This window comes from Trichosurus vulpecula, chromosome 5, assembly GCF_011100635.1.
Source record: "Trichosurus vulpecula isolate mTriVul1 chromosome 5, mTriVul1.pri, whole genome shotgun sequence".
NCBI lineage: Eukaryota > Metazoa > Chordata > Mammalia > Diprotodontia > Phalangeridae > Trichosurus > Trichosurus vulpecula.
The window spans coordinates 205,426,870-205,446,712 of NC_050577.1; the positions used below are offsets into that span (position 1 = coordinate 205,426,870).

General features: G+C 39.6%; 1 protein-coding gene across 4 annotated transcripts in view; it reads left to right on the plus strand.

The window, feature by feature from the left end:
* CACNA1C (calcium voltage-gated channel subunit alpha1 C) overlaps positions 1-19,843 on the plus strand; it is a 1,048,429-nt gene that overhangs the window by 874,225 nt on the left and 154,361 nt on the right. For all 4 annotated transcript variants that reach the window (XM_036758696.1, XM_036758693.1, XM_036758694.1 and 1 more), the window contains exon 14: positions 12,903-13,110. In XM_036758696.1, coding sequence (XP_036614591.1) covers positions 12,903-13,110 — 208 coding nt within the window. The remainder of the gene's footprint in view (positions 1-12,902; positions 13,111-19,843) is intronic.

The following is a 19,843-nucleotide window of genomic DNA, read 5'->3' on the forward strand; positions in this document are numbered from 1 at the left end:
CTTCTGGGGTTGGTAATACAAATAGGATTATCTGCCTTTTACTGATAAATCTTAGAAAATTGTCTGGGGCACAGAAGACACTCGTCCAGAATCACATAGCCCATGTGTTAGAGGAGGGTCTTCAAGTCAGGTCTTCCTAAATTGAGGTCAACTCTATTCACTCTACCAGGTGGCCTTACCTCTTAAATAATTATTGAAAGTCGGTGTGATTTTAGACATTCCTAGAGAAAACATAAACCTACTTTTTAGCCATTGTTATATCATCATGATTGAATTTAACATTTTTTCCCTCTTAATCACCAATTTATCTACTTTCATGGCAAAATAATGGCCTTAACATCATTAAAAAAACTTGTTTAAGAAAACATAGAGCTTCCAATAGAGCCCCTCCTTAGGAAGCATTTGTGTACTGTGCAGTTAGCTATTTTATAGCCTTATGAGACCATAAACATGATCATTTCAATACCTGATTCTCCAGACCTTATAAGTATTGATGAGTATCGATGGGAAAGGACATTGATAGAAAAACAAAACAAAACATTGCATTCAGAATCAAAAGACCTGAATTCAAATACATATATATACATACATATATATAAAATATTATATATATACACAGAGAAAGAGAAATAATATATATCTACAGATGTATATACATACATATTATATTTATGACCCCAAAAGTCTCAGTGCAATTTTAAGCTTTCATACCTTAAAACTTTTTAGTAAAACTATTGAAACACCCTGTAAGATTACACACAAAAAACCTATAGAGCACTTTTTATAATTACATATTTTAGACAGAACCTGTGATTTTATCTTTGTAAGGGGATTCCTATGAGGAAATACCCTTTACCAATGCACACAGAGAGAGTTAATGACTTGCCCGGAGTCACACAGCTATGTGTCAGAGATAATACTTGAAATCAGCTCTTTCCGACTCCAAGGCCAGATCTCTATCCAGCATCCCAGACTGCCTGATATGATCCCTAATCCATTGCAAACTCCTTGTTTTATTAAACATACTTTAAAAGAAAAAAAACTTCAAGGCAATTATTTTGCCTTGAAAATAAATTGGTGATTAAATATAAAGGGAATGTTAAATCTATTCAAGATAATATAATAGTAGCTAGGAAGTAGGCTTTTTTTCCTAAGGGTATCTGATTTTTAATAGACACTGATTTTTTAAAAATTATTTAAGCCTACAAAATTAAACATTTTCCTGAACCCAGGAGGAAAATGAAATCAGTCATTCTTTTGTGATAGCTCCAATTTGCGTAAATCTTTAGAGACTTGTCCCAGGTGGGATAGGATAATTAGAGTCCTTAGTGCTTTATCTAGTATGTCACTTTCTATCTTGGGACATTATTTCCCACAAAAAACTCTAGCTATGGGCTCAAGCATACCAGATTTAGTCCTAAGGGAGCCTGACCTCCAAGTAGAGGCTTTTCTTTTATCCTCTTGGTTTATTATACTGCTAGGCTAGAGTTCCAGGGAAAATCTCTCAAATAAAGACTGGTTATGGCCCATATCCAGGTCTCCCCTAAAAGAGATTAACAGAATCCCTTTTAGAAAAAGTATCCAATGTACAAAGTAGTTATCAGGTATAGGACAGCTATTTATTTCCTCTACTACAAAGGAAATGCTTATTAATCATGCATTAACAAACACTTAAAACATAAAACAGTAACTCATTACTCCTATTATATTCTCTCAGGAAGTAAAAACAACTTTGTGGGACTGTGGAACAGATATTTACTTTTACCTCAGACCTGTCTTCCTGAGCAATTCACAAGGGTATATAGATCTCCTAGGCAGCCAGAGATTGCCTTTCTTCATCCTTTCAGTTGCTGCATCCTCCTTAGTCCTTTCATAATGCAGGTGATCTCTCCTGATAGTGGTTCATTTTCTCATCTGAGAAGTAACATAGTTGCAGGAAACACCTCCCAATGGGTAGCTGGCACTGGCTTAGGCCAGGGACTTAAGGTCTGCCTCCCAGGCTCATCTAGGTAAGCCCATGTTCTCACTGCCAAGTTGTGGCTACCATAGTTTAGGCAAGGAAGATAAATCCCTTCTCCACCCCCCACCCCCACCCCCATTCTCTTGCTAGAAGTCCCAAGAGATATCCTTGAGAGAAAGAAAAGGAAATAGAGCATGTGGGTGGAAAACAGAGAGACAAAGACCCAGAGGAAGGGAAGGGGAGGGAGGAAACCTTTGTCCTCTCCAGTAGACTGCTCTTCTTGGGTCAGCCTCCAGTCCTTTTTGTTATTTACTTCCCTCATCTCAGGTTCCCACCCATTCTAGGAGAATGTAATCTCCTTGAGAACATGAACCTTTTTTTTGTCTCTGTCTCTCCAGCACTTATCATAGTGTTATACACATAGTAGGTGCATAATAATTGTGGAATTGAAACAGGAGTGGGGTGCACTCAAATCATCACAACCAAATATTTCCCCTTCTTAAAAATCATGAGTAAAAGAGATTTCTTTCTCCTTGGAAATATATCTCAATGTCAGACAACCCTTACAGCAAAGAAGTACTTCCAAAATCTTTCACCAATCTCCTCCCATTGCAATTTAATTCACTCCCCTATTCTAATAAAAGAGAACTACTATTCAGGCTCATGAAATATTTCTTTATATACTTGAAGATCAGAGCCTTTCTCCCACCTTCTCTTCCCTGGACTCTAGTTCAGTTGATATTTACCAAAAAAAACCACAAGTCATATGATTCTTTGGAGTGAGAAATTATAGAATATGGAGAATTAAAGTTCCTGCCTATTGGCATGTGATAGCCATAAGGCATGCCTTGCCAATCACAGATACATTTCTGTTTATAATGATGTAAAGTACTATGGTTAAATTGGACGCATTGTTATTTCTGTCTGGCTATAGCAGAAACCACTAATTTTGTTTCCCCTTCCTGATAACCTCTGACCTCAAAGATTGTCGCCTGTTACTCTCCTCCTGTAATGCCCATGAACTAAATTGGGCTAATATAGCATAACAATTTTTTTTTAATTTTAAGCCTGAGTCAACATGATTTTAGCCTCAACTCGGAAGAAAGACACCTGAACTATCTTTGTGGGGAGACCTATAACTAAGATGAAACAACTGGCACTCTGATCCAGTGAGCAGAGTATTTCCTCTCCACTGCAGCCCTCCAGCCTTGAATCATGCGGCATCACCCTTGAGAATTCCAACCCTCTCCTATGACCTACCTCTTTCCTCCTCCTCTCAGTGGTTGGTGGAGGTGGCACAGACTTTGGTAGGAGCTCAAAAGCTAGGATTACTTTCTCTGGGAAGTGGGCCACTCTCCTAGTAGGACAATCTTCTTCATTCCCCTCCCACAACAGAATTTGCCTTAGTTACCAGAATTCTTAGTTATAGATCTGGCAGGAGCCCCCATTTTCCTCTTTTTGCCTAAGTGGCCAATTTCCCTAAAGGTAGAGAGTTTTTCTTGTTTCATTTTTTTCTATTTTCTTGCCAACATTTATCCATGCGTGCTATTTCCATCATTACAATAAGAGATCACATCACTACATTGCATATTCAGGAGAAGGGATAGAAATGAATCTTGATTTTCATCATAGGGCAAGTGAAGGTGCTAATTAATGTTAAGGGCAAAGCTGAGATCACCACACTACTCCCAACTGGAAATAATATTCATTACAAGAAAGTTTAGACTTTTTGGATGATCCTTGTGTTCTGACAAGAAGGATAGGGATAGGGAGCCAGCCTTATAAAAAGGACAACTTGGTTTCGTGTCTTCTCTCTGACACATACTGGCCGTGTAACCCTAGGCAAATTTCTTGACCTCTCAGTTTACTCTAAAACTCCAAGTTCCAGGGAAGGTGCCAACTTGCATCAATAGAGAGTATTTCCTCATCTGGGAGTGCCCTGTACCAGTGAAATCATAGACCCAGTCCTCATCCCCATCTCCAGTTACAACTTTCAAACACAGATGGAGCAAATTTACTTCTGAAGACAATGGATTCGGGAAGGTAGGAAAAGCCACTAACCTTTGCATGATGCAAGGGCATAAGTTGCATGGGAGTGGAAACAAGATAACCCGGGAAGCAGAAAATTTGCTGCAATCCTTAATGGGGCAAAGAAGAGGAAAAGTAAGTGAAGTTTGTAAGACACCTGAAGGCTGATGCTGCTGTTAATGGGATCATTAATTATTTCTAGCTAATGCAGTGATCTCTCTGTCACATAAAGCTTAAAGGTCCCTAGCCCTAAGCTATTTGAGGTGCATACAGTTATAACTAGATGAAAGTTTCAACCCAGAGAAGACTTGGGTCATTTTGTATTTCAGGAGAGAAGAAAGAAGTCCCTGGGCCCCAAAGGAGAGTAAGTGAAAAGTCTAAAATCCAGCAACAGACTTCCCCAAGGGGAAACTAGCAGACAAAGATAAAAGCTTCCACAAATAGATGGTGACTTGAAACAAGGGAGGTAGAGGAAAAGAATACAAAATGGAAGAGGTCAAGAAGAGTACAGAGATCTATGGAAAGGCTGGGGGGCAAGAAAAAGGAAAATATAAGAGGGAAGTTAGGATCCTCTTAAAATGAGAAAGTTGAGTAGGTAAACTACATTTTAGAGTAAAGTTTCAAATGTGAAAATAAAATGTTGGAATTTGCAGTCAGGGAGAGAGACATGAGCATAAAGGTGTGTTTTTATATATTTAATGTCAATATTTCAGGAGAAACTAGAAAGTGTCCTAATTTTAAATGAAGCCCACAGGTAAATAAGGCAGCTTGTGAATATCTGAAGCTTGTAAAAGGCTACAGTTGATTGTATTCACATTAGTGCAACAGTAATTGCTAGAAATCTCCAAGAAGTTTGAAGTACTCTGGTATTTTGTTCCTGATAGCAAGCACTGTGGACAGATGCCAATTCTGACCACAAAATTCTCATTTTTTAATGACCTTTCATTATTATTACATTGAGAAGAAAGCCTCAGTTAGGGTACTGAGATGCCTTTATCATTATAAAAGGGGGAAAACAATCTGTAATGTGTGCTTTAGGCACAAATATACCAGAGACAAATTAATTAATTAAATAATTCGAAGCATCTCTGCTTAGAGAAAAAATCCAAAGGGACAGAAAACCATCTTGCCTTTAAAAACTTCTCTGCCCAAACCATTCTCCTACATATAATTTATAGGGTTCATGAACAAAGTCAAAGTCCTGTAATCAAGATTAATCAGAAAGACAAAGTCTAGGAACAATAGACACAACTTTCAGTGAGCCCTGGAGAATCATTTTCCCAGAACCCTTCTGTACCTCTTTAACTATTCCCTGTAAGGATTCTCCTATTCCTTAGCATTCAAGAGATGATTTCCTTAATTAAATTATAAACACTTCTTCCTTCTCCTCATCTGATCATTACTCTAATCACTTCATGGAGGAATCTTTCCTGAGCTGAATAGGCTTCTCCCTTTATTAACTGGGTAGGTCTTCAGTACTAATAATGTAAAAATATTTCCATGCATGACATTTTTTTTTTGAAATTGATAATTAAAGAAAGATAAGAAAAATTCAGATTAGACCAAGGTGTTTAGACTGAAGAATTGCTCTAATATTATTTTGTAATATATAGCTTAAATAGGGAATAGGGAAGGGGTAGGTCTTAATATGCTTTCACAATTCCCTTCTTAATTATTTCTCTTCGACAAGATTTAGCAAACATTTGCAAACGTGTGTAGGCTACTGTACTACATTGTTGTCGTTCAGTCGTTTCACTCATGTCTGACTCTTCGTGACCCCATTTTTCTTGGCAAAAATTCTGGACTGGTTTGCCATTTCCTTCTCCAGCTCATTTGACAGATGAGGAACTGAGGTAAACAAGGTTAAGTGACTCGCCTGCAGTCACACAACTAGTAAATGTCTGAGGCCAGATTTGAACTCAGGTCTTCCTGACCCCAGGCCCAGTACTCTATCCACAGCACCACCTCACTACCCCAACTGTGCTATATACTAGGAATGTAAAGGCAGAAATGCAAAACAATGTCTATCCTCAAGGAGGCCACATTCTCCTGGGAAATCCAACATGTAAACAGATGCAAACAGAGAAAGTACAAGATAACTGGACAAGAATAAAAATTACAGTAATTAGCATGAAAATACTTTGGACATTATAAAGCCCCTCTCAGATATAGTGTTTTAATGGTAATGATTTTATTAATTTATTTATTATATAATTATTTGTCTAATTACATAATAATTGTTGTTTTTATTATTACTCTTTTTATAATAATTATAATTGTTCCATGGCCCAGGTTCAATTTGGTAGGTATTACAGTACCTCTCTTTGTTGCGGACACATGCAGGATTTCCCCTGGGAATATCAGATATAAATCTAATAATTAAGGGAAGGTAAGTTCTGGCTTTGCTTCTGCACATCATTATTCTCTTTTACTGCTCTGGCTCCTGCTTGATTCAGGAACTCAGCATAGTCCAGGAGTTCTTCCTCTTCTCTCCAAGAAGTTTCATCAAGGCATTCCTCAAGCAGAGAGTTAGTTTCCCTCAGAAAATTCCTTTGCCCTTCTTCCACTATATCTGAGGGCAAGAGGCTGCATGAGAGAAGTGCACAGAGAAGCAGGTCTCTCCCTGCCAAGCCCAGGGACCCAAGTTCATACTCTCTTAACACTTATTAATTACCCTTTTAGCTGTTGTTGTCTGTCCTTCATTCTTGAAGAGGACCATGACTTCAGAAAGGTGATGTCATGATATGCATGAATTAGATTTAAGTCATGGAGGGCTGTACAAAGTCACGAGCCTCATCTTCTCCTCCAGAGCCATCTGGGTCCAGTGGCAAGATACAGATCAAGATGACTGGAGATAGCCCCCATCCTTTTAGCAAAGAGAATATGAAGGGCTCTGGACCTTCTAAAGGTCATCCATAGATAATAACAGTCAACAAAATACAGGATCTGGGTTGGAACAGCACTAAGGAAGGGAATAAGAATCATCAAGTATATGAAAATGGGAATCAGGAGGATTTCCTGCAATTAAGTTGGAAATTCTGTTATCCTATGTGGTGTCTCCCTCAAAGGTGTACATTTATGCCCTTACCAGGTGCCTTCTACACATTGCATTGTGAAGGTGGAGTCTCTTCACCTTCTCCAGACAATAGCATCAAAGGAGTACCAGCCCCACCCCCCACAATCAAGCTTTTCTTACCTAAATCCTATTGTTCTGTCCAGTTATTTTGCAGCATTTCAATGCTCTATATCCCAATTTTCTATTTAAGAGTTACTGTTGTTGTTTATTGTTTTTAAGCTGCAGCCTGCAATCCATTCCTAGTCAGAGTTGAACAATCTCTGTTCAACAGGTTGAGAGGGGGGCAGAGCCAAGATGGCAGCTGGAAAGCAGGGATGTGCTTAAGCTCTCCCCCAAACCTCTCCAAACACCTGTGAAAATGGCTCTGAATAAATCCTAGAGTTGCGGAACCCATGAAATAGCACAGGGAAGCAGGTTTCCAGCCCAGGATGGCCTGGATAGTTACTGGGAAGGGTCTATCACATGGTGCTGGGAGCAGAGCACAGCCCAGCGCGGGCCCTGCCAGGACAGACCAGACCAGGAGTTGGCCCAGAGCAGGTCTTAGGGCCATGAATTATTGAGCTGCGGCAGTTACCAGACTTCTCAACCCACAAACACCAAAGACCATGGAGGAGGTTAATAGGAAAACTTCTAGATGGGGTTAGAAAGCAGTCCGGCCCCATCCCTGGGGGTGGCGGAGGTGTTGTGGCTCCTGCGGCTGCTTCCAGAGCTCCAGCATCAGCTGCTTCAGTAGTCCCTGGCTCACATGGTGGGAGGAATCAAGTGGCAGACCAGAGCAGGAGTGCAGGGCTTGCTTTGCCCTGCTTGGATCTGGGTCCCAATCCTGGTTGGCAGTTCTTGGGGGAGGAGGAGCACTGCTGTGGCAGAGCTTGCAGTGACAGTGGAGTAGAAGTAGCTCTGAAAACAGCAGTGCAGCCCCTAAAGCTTGGGACAAAACACTCTCTACAAGCAGTCATACCCTGACAAAAAGCTCAAAGGTCAAGTAGTTGTCCGGGAACATGGACAGGCAGCGAAAAAGGACGCAGACTCAGGCTCAGACTCAGACTCTATAATCTTTTCTTGGTGACAAAGAAGGTCAAAATATACAGCCAGAAGAAGTCAACAAAGTCAAAGAGCCACATCAAAAGCCTCCAAGAAAAAAATGAATTAGTCTCAGGCCATGGAAGAGCTCAAAAAGGATTTGGAAAAGCAAGTAAGAGAAGTAGAGAAGAAAATTGCAAAGAGAAATGAGAGTGATGTGAGAAAACCATGAAAAACAAGTCAATGACTTGCTAAAGGAGACCCCAAAAAATACTGAAAAATACACTAAAGAAAACAACACCTTAAAAAATAGACTAACTCAAATGGCAAAAGAGCTCCAAAAAGCCAATGAGGAGAAGAATGCCTTGAAAGGCAGAATTAGCCAAGTGGAAAAGGAGGTCCAAAAGACCACTGAAGAAAATACCACCTTAAAAATTAGATTGGAGCAAGTAGAAGCTAGTGACTTTATGAGAAACTAAAATATTATAAAACAGAACCAAAGGAATGAAAAAATGGAAGACAATGTGAAAAATCTCATTGGAAAAACCACTGACCTGGAAAATAGATCCAGGAGAGATAATTTAAAAATTATTGGACTACCCAAAAGCCATGATAAAAAAAGAGCCTAGACATAATCTTTCAAGAAATTTTCAAGGAGAACTGCCCTGATATTCTAGAACCAGAGGGTAAAACAGAAATGGAAAGAATCCACCAATCATCTCCTGAAAAAGATCCCAAAAAGAAAACTCCTAGGAATATTGTTGCCAAATTCCAGAGCTCCCCAATCAAAGAGAAAATACTGCAAGCAGCCAGAAAGAAACAATTTGAGTACTGTGGAAACACAATCAGGATAATACAAGATCTAGCAGCTTCTACATTAAGGGATCAAAGGGCTTGGAATATGATATTCTGGAGGTCAAAGGAGCTAGGATTAAAAGCAAGAATCACCTACCCAGCAAAACTGAGTATCATGCTCCAAGGCAAAATATGGATTTTCAATACAACAGAGGACTTTCAAGCTTGCTCAGTGAAAAGACCAGAGCTGAATAGAAAATTTGACTTTCAAACACAAGAATCAAGAGAAGCATGAAAAGGTAAACAAGAAAGAGAAATCATAAGGGACTTACTAAAGTTGAACTGTTTTGTTTACATTCTTACATGGAAAGATGATGTGTGTAATTCATAAGACTTTTCTCAGTATTAGGGTAGTTGAAGGGAATGTACGTAGTTATAGATAGAGGGTACAGGGTAAGTTGAATATGAAGGGATTACATCTAAAAAAATAAAATCAAATTAAGGGATGAGAGAGGAATATATTGAGAGGGGGAGAAAGGGAGAGATAGAATGGGGTACATTATCTCACATAAAAGTGGCAAGAAAAAGCAGTTCTGTAAGAAGGGAAGAGGGGGCAGGTGAGGGGGAATGAGTGAATCTTGCTCTCATTGGATTTGACTTGGGCAGGGAATAACACACACTCAGTTGGGTATCTTACCCCACAGGAAAGTAGGGGGAAGGGGATAAAAAAGGGGGGATGATAGAAGGGAGGACAGATGGGGGAGGAGGTAAACAAAAGCAAACACTTTTGAAAAGGGACAGGGTCAAGGGGAGAAAATTGAATAAAGAAGGACAGGATAGGATGGAGGGAAATATAGTTAGTCTTTCACAACATGAGTATTGTGGAAGTGTTTTACATAATGACACATGTGTGGCCTATGTTGAATTGCTTGCCTTCTTAGGGAGGGTGGGTGGGAAGGGAAGAAGGGAGAGAATTTGGAACTCAAAGTTTTAAAATCAGATGCTCAAAAGAAAAACTTGTTTTCGCATGCAACTGAGAAAAAAGATATATTGGGAATGGGGCGTAGAAATCCATCCTGCCCTACAAGAAAGTAAGGGGAAATGGGTTGGGAGGGGAGTGGGGTGACAGAAGGGAGGGCGGACTGGGGAATGGGGCAATCATAATATATGCCATCTTGGAGTGGGGGGAGGGTAGAAATGGGGAGAAAATCTGTAACTCAAAATCTTGTGGAAATCAATGTTGAAAACTAAAATATTAAATAAATAATAAAATTAGAAAAAAAAAGTTGAGAGAATCCTCATGATGCCAAGTATCTATCTGTGTTTGAGTAGGCTGCACATCATAACCTTTTCTCTCCTGTTCTAAAAAAGTAAAAATTGCTGGTTACCCCCCAGGACCACCAAGCATAAGCAGAACTGCCCTCCAGAGAATCCCGGTCTTGCTTGTAGTGTTCAGTTGCAGGTAGCAAACAAGTTGCAACCAAGCTGCTTGCAAATATAAGCTCCCAACCTCAGAGAGTTGTGAGAGAAGCACTTTGTGAAGCTTAGGAGTGCTAGAGAAATAAGAGCCAGTGGGCATCAGAGCAGAGCAGCCATAGTGTAGTGGCAAGAGCCCTGAATTTGGAGTCAAGGGACCTGGATTCAAATTCTGGCTCTACTACTTATCACCTGTGTAATAACCTCTGTCATCTTCTACAGCTTCCATCCTACTCCCAAATCAAGCCATAGAGTTAGTCACTGAGCACTATAAACTGATGGCTGTAGTTATGGGGAGCTAAGGAGAGATGTGCAAAGAAATAGAGAACGTGAATTCTGTCCACAACCAGAGTATTTGGAACTAGGAGGTACCTTATAGGGCAGTTAGGTGGCAAAGTGGATAGAGCACCAGGCCTGGAGCCAGGAAGGCTGGAGTTCAAATCCGGCCTCAGATACTCACTAGCTGTTTGTTCTTGAGCAATTAACAATTCAGTTTGCCTCAGTTTCTTCATCTGTGAAATGAGTTGGAGGAGGAAATGGCAAACCGCTCTAGTGTCTTTGCCAAGAAAACCCCAAATGGTAAGGAGGAGTCAGACATGATTGAAACAACTGAACAACAGCAAAAGTCCAATGTCCTTATTTTCCCTATGGAGAAGTAGACACAGAAACAGACAGTGATTTGCCCAAGGTTATACCATCATAGATAGGAGTTGGGAGAACCCAGATTCACTGACTTCAAATTTGCGCTTTCCACACTGCCTCTCCAGGAAGCCTGTGATTTCATTGGGAAGCCAATGAAGCATGAAAAAGACCTAAGAACATTTACAAAACAAGATACAAAGGGGGAAAAAATGCACAAATTAAAACCATGTAAACAGCAAACTGAAGCACTGAGAAGATGTGAAAATGAAGCAAGGAAGAAAGTTGAGGGGCCCCCACTTGAAGAAGGGTCAAGATAGAAGAGAGAACTCCATGCTGTGAAATAGTTTGTGTTTTAAACCCAAACTGTTGTCCATCTGTTCCTGTCACTGAATGTGGAGCTATGCACTCTGGAGAGAGGTGCCAGGGCTGGCCGAGCAGCTGGGAGGGATGTAATGAGGACGTTTAGCATGTTGTTCACTGAAGCAGCAAAAGCAAATTACCACCTATAAGTAATGGACAGGGATGGCTTCAGTAGGAGGAGCTAAGCAAACAGAATGGATTGAGGAGAAGCAAAAGGTGGGGTGCCGGGGATGGCAGAGCAATAGGGGATGGGGAGTGGAGAAGGATATTTTTCTAGACTAAGAAAGAGCTCCTTTGCTACATCTAGCCTTTTTATCCTGGGATGAGGCACCATTCACTGGGAGCATGAACTCCCAGTGAGGGAGTTCACAGAATAGACTTGGATTCAGAAAGATCTGGGTCCAAATCCACCTCAGATATTTACTAGATGAGTGTCTCTGGGCAAATCACTTGACCTCTATTTGCCTCAATTTCCTCATTTGTGTTTTAAACAATAAGGTACCTCCCAACTCGAATTCTATTACCCAGTAATCCTAGTTCAACTCAAACCTTCAGGCTTCAGGCATCAATCTGGCCATTACATATTCCAGACAAAGGAAGCTATTGTCCTCAGTCTGAATAGAAGAGAGTATAATGAAAGTCAGTGGTTATAGGAAAATCAGGACTTCCTCTGCTCCCCCACTCAAACCTACCTCATCTTTCACAGCGCTACCTTTAGTCAGAGTAGAGCTTAATTTCCCCACCTTGAAGATGTGTTATTCTTTGTAATATGACATGTTCTCTGAGTTTCATTTCTAGTAAGCATGATAGACTATAATATTAACCCATCCATACTCTCTGGTCCTCATGTGACCAGTAGCACATGTTTTTGAGACAGCAGGCTGGGCTAAGGGATACATTCTACTACCACAGAACAGAATTTTTCTTTGTGTAAATCTTAATGTTCTGGATAGGAATTGATCTGGAGTCCTTAAATTCATTAGCACCATGCTCTAACCATCTGTCAAGAGAGCTAGAGTAGACCTTAGAGCTCATGAAGTCTAACCACCTCATTTTGCCTATGAGGAGAGTAAGGCCCACTTAAATGACTTGCCCAAGTCACACTGGTGGTAAATGGCAGAGCCAGGATTTAAACCTCCTACTCCAGAACAAATGACCCTGCCCCAGTCATTGCTCCTTCATATATGTTGTCTTCCCCATTAGAAGGTAAGCTCCTTGAGAGCAGGGGCTCTCTTTTTTTTGTAAATACTTGCAACCTCCAGCACTTAGCAAAGTGCCTGGCCTTCAGTGAACACTTACAAATGCTTTTTCTTTCTTTCATTCATTCATTTATTCAAAGTACACTTTCCCCTGTACCCTTTTGTCTCATATCTCAGAGATGAATGTGAAGCAAACAGATCTGTCTCGTGGCCTCTATGATATCTGCCAAAATTATTATCTATGTACCTGCCCTGGTCAAAATCTGGAGTGAGAAGGGTGGCACTGGACAAGGGTTAGGGGAGGCAAAAGAAGAAAGATCTTAACCTCTTTTTTCTTTATTGTTAGGTATTGGAACTCCTTGAGCAACCTGGTAGCGTCATTACTGAATTCAGTGCGATCAATCGCCTCGCTCCTGCTACTCCTTTTTCTCTTCATCATCATCTTCTCTCTCCTGGGGATGCAGCTCTTTGGTGGAAAGTTCAACTTTGACGAGATGCAGACCCGGAGGAGCACATTTGATAATTTCCCCCAGTCTCTTCTCACTGTGTTTCAGGTACAAGCCCTCATCCAATGAGATTAAAGTGGGGAGAGTCAGTAGGCAATGACAGAAAGAGCAAATAGTGCCTTGAGTCCTTCCACTGGAGAATTCCACCATTTCATAAGGCTAGTCTGAGCCTAGATTTTGGAAAGGAGGCAAAAACCCTAAGAGAGAGTATCAAGGTCATCTGTATTCCACCTAGAAGCAATGGGCTGGATTAAGGGTCCTTCCACAGTTCTTTTAAGCCTTAGAAATTTTTTTAGGGGGGGAGGTTGAGCTTAAGTAAGAATATATTTTTTATTAAATGTTTTATTGAAAACTTAACAGTGAATGGCAATACCACCAACTAAACTTAGTGATTATTTATATTAAAACTAATTCCAATGCATAAAGCAGCATGACAGTTTTTCGGTCATTGCTGTATATCCCCGTCAGTATTCTTTCTCATTCACTTTTCCTCTTCTATGGTGTGTAGTTGGTATATGCTCCATTCCTCTTCCAGATTGAAATTTGACTGGAGATATCTCACTGCTGGGAAAGGATCCCAAGACTCCCCCTGAAAGGAGTCTTCAGACTTTAAAAAATACCCCCTATGATTTCCAAGTGATCCATGAGTCTTGCCTTATGTCAATCCATGGGTCAATATAAAACTATAAGTGAAAAATGATGAGTACAAGAGAAATGACCTGAGTACCTGTGACACTGAGATGCATTAGCTTTAGGCAAGACTTATTCTAATTATGTTCTGAACATGTACCAGTGTGTTCTGCATCTCTTCAGTCTTCTGCTCTCATCAATTCATAGGATAATGGTTTCATAGGACTTTAGAGCTAGAAGAGATTGTGTTGTTGTTTTCCTTCGTTCTCGAAGAGGACTAATGACATCACAAGGGTGATGTTGTGACTCATGCATGAACTGTATCATAGAGATCATATACTCTAACCTCTCATTTTGTAGATGAAGAAATTGATGTTCAAAGATTCAAACCCAGATTTTTGGATTCCAAATACAAAACACTTTCTACTTCATACCATGCTGCTCAATTCAATCCAACAGATTTTTATCAAGTACTTACTGTGTGTGGGCAGAGCATAGTATTAGGTACTACAATGCTTAGATAAGTCTTAGTCCCTGTTTTCACGGAGTCACAGAATCACAGAATTGCAGAATGAGAAAGGATCCATACCTGAAAAGGATCACTTCTCTAATGACCCAACCAGCCTTTGCTTAAAACTTCTAGTGAGAAGCAACCAATTCATTATCTCTGAAGCAACTCATTCCATTTCTTTTTATCTCTTTTAGGAATTTTCTTTCTCATAGCAAACCCAAGCCTGGCTCTCTAAATATTTTGTTCTCTGAGGCCACGGTGACCAATCCTAGTCACCCTCACACATAACAGCCCTTCAGATTCTTGAAGAAAGCTTGTATTGTCTCTTAGATCAAATTTTCTCTTCTCCCAGTTCCAGTTCATCCTACCACCCCATATGTGGCGTAATCTTGACACCCTTTACCACTCTGGTCACCTTCCTCTGAATGCTTTCCAGCTTGTCAATGTCCCTCCTAAAAATATGATGCCAGAATTGAACCAGTACTCTAAATGTGGTCTGTCTGGGGCAGAGTATAGCGTAATTATCATTTCCCTGTCCTGAATGCTATGCCTCTCAATGTAATGTAATATTGCATTAGCTTTTTTGGCTGCCATATGACACTGTGGATCATACTGATCCACTGAAAGTCCCCATCTCCATTTCAGATAAACTGAAATGTGGCCAAGTCTCCCACACTAGTATTTGTGATGCTGATTTTTGGAACCTGGGCATCAGGCTTATATTTATTCCTATTAAATTTCATATTACTAGATTCAGCCCTATGCTCTAGCTAATTGAAATATTCTTGGCCCCAGATTCCATCATGCAAAGTACTAACTATCCCTCCCAGGTTTGTATCATTTACAAATCTGACAAATATGCCATCTATACCTTTATCCACATCATTGATAAAAATATTAAACAGCACAAAGCCAAGGAGAAAATCCCTTGGGCAAGGCACGAAAGCACTTATTCCAAGTTGAATGTCAATGCTCTAGGTCTAGCCCCTCAATCAGTTCAAAATCCACTTAATTGTGTTTTTATTGTCCAGGCTACATCTCTCCATCAGTCATAAGAAGAGCATGAGAGAGTTTGTCAAATGCTTTACTAAAATTTGAGAAAACTGTATCAATAATATTCCCCTAATCTATGACTCAAATAACTGTTTTTGTGGGGTTTGGGAGTTATTTCAAGCAAGAGAGGTGATCTATCTCTTTTGACTACTTTCCCCACTATTTAAGAATAACTGCTTTCTAAATTGGTGACTCTGCGTGTGTGTATGTGTGAACACACTAGAAAAAATGAAAGACAGTATATACACAAAAATTATACCTCTGAAGAAACATTTATTGGAAGAATATTTTGGATATGGAGGGGTTGGCCTTGTCCATATAGCAACATACAGAAAAATGACTGATTAGGGCCCCTGACTATTTCCAGTATGGGGTGTGGGCTTTCTGGCCTACTGAATCTCTAGCTTTTGGCCCTCTGTTGATCCTACCAGTATCAGTGCAAACAACTGGAATGCACATCCATGAAGAGGCACCAACTCAAGGATAAAGGCTTCCTTATTTACAGAAGATGTCTCACCTTCTTGTGTGGCCCATATTGTTCTTATAGCTCCTTGTTTTCACAGACCTTGGACCTGAGTCTTTAAGGAGGAGGATTCTCCAGATGGCCACAATATCTACTAATTTATAACTTTTGTAGAAAAGGAGGGTCCCCTCAGCCTTAGGAATGCAAGGCTAATGATGAACAAAATGCCTCTGGGATACTTTAACAGAAGCAAAGTACCAAAGTATATGTGTGTGTATACATTTTCTAATTCTGGTACAACTGTTTTCCTAACTAAAATCATGTAGAGAGTTGAGCATGAAGGCATTTAGAAAATATAGCATAAAGGAATTCATTGGTGCAGTATTTAGTGAAGAATCTGTTCATCTCCTTTAAAAATTGCAAGTAAGATATATTTCTAGGCAAAAAGCTCAAAAGTTTGTTTCTCTTGCACTTTGTGCCAGGATAGTTTAACGGGGGGAAATGAGAGAAATGTTATAAGCAAAACACAAAGAAAGCACAAGCATTTTGACATATATGTAGGCTCTTTCTATCAGGGAGGATCTCCCCCAGGAAGAGGGTGGCAAGATTCCACTTCCAAAGGATGGAAGGGGAAATACAACCTTTAGACAGGGCAAAGTAGATATATAGGAATAAGGCAGTACTAGTTTTGACTTACAGAAAGTCAGGATGTACAAGTATGGATTTTTTACTTACTCCCAAGTACCTCTGTTAAGTTCTTCACGAGAAGAAGCAAACTTTGGACTCCCAAATAATTTAATGGTCACCTAACTATTTGAGGATGAGTGATTTTATTACTGGGCAGTTTTTCTTCAAGTGATTAGAGGGGAGAAAGTGACTGAGAATTTAATATGTAAATAGGTAAAGGCTCAGGAACATCATTTACCCAAATATTACAATAGTGTAGTTTATTGATAAAAACAGGACATAAAGATAAACTTCAGCCTTGACATGGGATTTTTCACTGTTACTCTTTTTTAATTAGATTTTTTACTTTTAGTTTACAACACTCAGTTCCACAAGTTTTTGAGTTCCAAATTTTCTTCCTCTCCCTCCCCTGGCCCCTCCCCCCCAAGACAGCATGGAATCCAATATATGTTCTACATATACCTTTGCATTAAATTTATTTACACAATAGTCAAGTTGTAAAGAAGAATTATGACCAATGGAATGAATTATGAGAAAGTAGAAACAAAACCAAAAAAGAAGGAAAAAATAAAGAGAGAGCAAATAGTTTTCCTCAATCTGCATTCAGACTCCATATTTCTTTCTCTGGGTGTAGATAGCTCTCTCCCCCATGAGTCCTTTGAACCTTGTATTGCTGAGAAGAGCCAAGTCTATCAAAGTTAGTCATCACAGAAGCAATGTGTCTGTGGTTGTGTACAATGTTCTCTCAGTTCTGCTCCCCTCACTCAGCATCATATCATGTAGGTCTTTCCAGGTTATTATGAAGTCCGAATACAATAGTATTCCATCACATTCATATACCACAACTTGTTTAACCATTCCCCAATTGATGGGCATCCCCTTGATTTCTAATTCTTTGCTACCACAAAAAGAGCTGCTATAAATATTTTTGTGCATACGGGTCCCTTTCCCACTTGTGTGATCTCTTTGGGATACAGCCCTAGGAGTGGTATTGCTGGGTCAAAGAGTATGCACATTTTTATAGCTCTTTGAGCATGGTTCCAAATTGCTCTCCAGAATGGCTGGTTCCATTTACAACTCCACCAACAATGTAACAGTGTTCCAGTTTTCCCACATCCTCTCCAGCATTTATCATTTTCCTGTTTTGTCATGTTAGCCAATCTGATAGGAGAGATGTTTCACTGTTACTCTTAAGAAAAAGGGATGGTTGTAATCAGGAAGGGCTTTTCCTTTATCTACTGCTGTTTGTAAAACTTATTCCTGGGGAAAGTTAATAGAGACCTCCCAGGAAAGAACTCCATTCAATATTCCAGTTTCCAAAACTCAGCATATGAGGCTAGGACCAGGCAAGTCTGAAATGCAACAAGGAGTTATTTGAAGAGAAGGTGAAAAGATCTAAAATATGCAAGGAGAAGAAAATTATCATCAGGGAAGAGCAGAAAGAGGCTTTTTTACTTTTGTCATGTCAAAGTACCTCTTAGAGTGGTCTTCTGCCCTTGAATAAATGTTCAAACATGTCCATTCAGGTTTTTAGCATAAAGCTATATAGAACAATTTATACAGAGATTGGTTAGTGCTACAATAGATTTCTCCACTTTGGGGGTTCTCATGACTTAGAAGATAAGTCAGCAGAAAAATACAAGGAAATTTTAAAAGGCTCCCATTATATTAATCTGTTTTAAAAAGGAAATGAGGTGAGTCTGGTGTGATGAAACCATCACTACTTTCTTTTCTAGACATTCACTAGCCATCTGTTTAATAATATGTTCTAGAATTTTACCAGGAATAAAAGTCAAACTCACTGGTCTATAGTTTTTCCCTTTTTTGAAATTCAGTTCATTTGCCCTTCTCTAGTCAGAGTCACACAGAATCATAGAATTTTAGATATGGAGAGGATTTCAGCAGCCATCTACTCTCATCTATACTGGAAAGGAATGTCTGTTACAGCAAAGCTGATGAATGGCCATTCAACCTCTGCTTTGAAGACTTACCCACTAACTCCTGAGGTGGAACTCCCACTTTTGCACAACTGTAATTGTTAGGGAAGTTTTCCTAGCACCAAGACAAAATATACCTGTATCTCTGTAACTTCTACCCCTTATTCCTAATTTGCCCTGTGAGGATATAGCAAGTCTAATCCCTTTTCCGTGTGACAGACCTTCAAATACTTGAATACAACTATATTGTGGTACATTTCCCATTCTATAAAACCTTTCTTTTAAAATTTATTTTAGGGGGCAGCTACATGGTGCAGTGAGTAGAACACCAGCCCTGGAGTTCAGAAGACCTGAGTTCAAATGCAGTCTCAGACACTTGACACATATACTAGCTGTGTGACCTTGGGCAAGTCACTTAACCCCAATTGCCCTAACAAAAAAACAAAAAAAAACCCAACCCCCAAAAAACAAAAAAAAATTAAATTTATTTTTAGTCTAAATTTAAATCCTCCCAAAATGGGTATTTTCATATATATAGCACAATATAGAAAGGTGATTATATATAAAACCATTAATTCCATGTCATACCTCTTGCTTTTAATAATAATAATACCACATCCCATATGCTATTTTCAAAATTGTTCCATCTGTGCTTCTTTTGGAACTTCCTGTTTTCTCCTGTTTATTTCTAAAAGTTTCAATGGCTCTCCCATTCTCTCCCTTTTTTTTTCACTTTACTGTTCTTAACTTCCCCTACCCTTTCTAATTAAAAACTGAGAGAGGGGAAAAAACAACTCTTATAAAAAATTAGCATTATCGTGCAAAAGGAATCCACACAGTGGCCATGTGGAAAAACGTATGTCTCATCCCACCACACCTTGAGTTCCTTGTCTCTTTTTCCAGAGTTGGGTAACATGTTTCTTCACAGGTCATCTGATTCTCTGAAGACATGTATTGTCATTTTATTGATCAGAGCATTTAAAAGTTGTTTTCCTTTACAATGTTGCTGTCCTTGAATAAATTGTTCTCCTGGTTCAGCTTACTTCATTCAACATCAGTCCACACTACCTAGGTTTCTCTTAAATTGTCCCCTTCATTATTTCTTATGGACCAATAATATTCCATTACATTATTATACTTCAGTTTTTCAGCCATTCCCAAATGATGGCAGCCCTTTAGATTCTAGTTCTTTGTTTTGATCTTTTTTTTCTTTTCAAATATCTCCTTCCCCCTTTCAGGATCAGAAAGTTTGCTTTGCTGGTGACGATTCTCTCTTTTTTGTAGGCAGCTAGATAGAACCCTTGCCTTGGAGTCAGGAAGACCTGAGTTCAAATGTGGCCTCAGACACTTACTAGCTATGTGACCCTGGGCAAGTCACTTAATCTCTATTTGCCTTAATCCACTGGAGAAGGAAATGACAAACAACTCCAGTATCTTTGCCAAGAAAACCCCATGGGCAGTATTGGTGTGCTATGGTCCACAGGGTCATGAAGAGTTGGA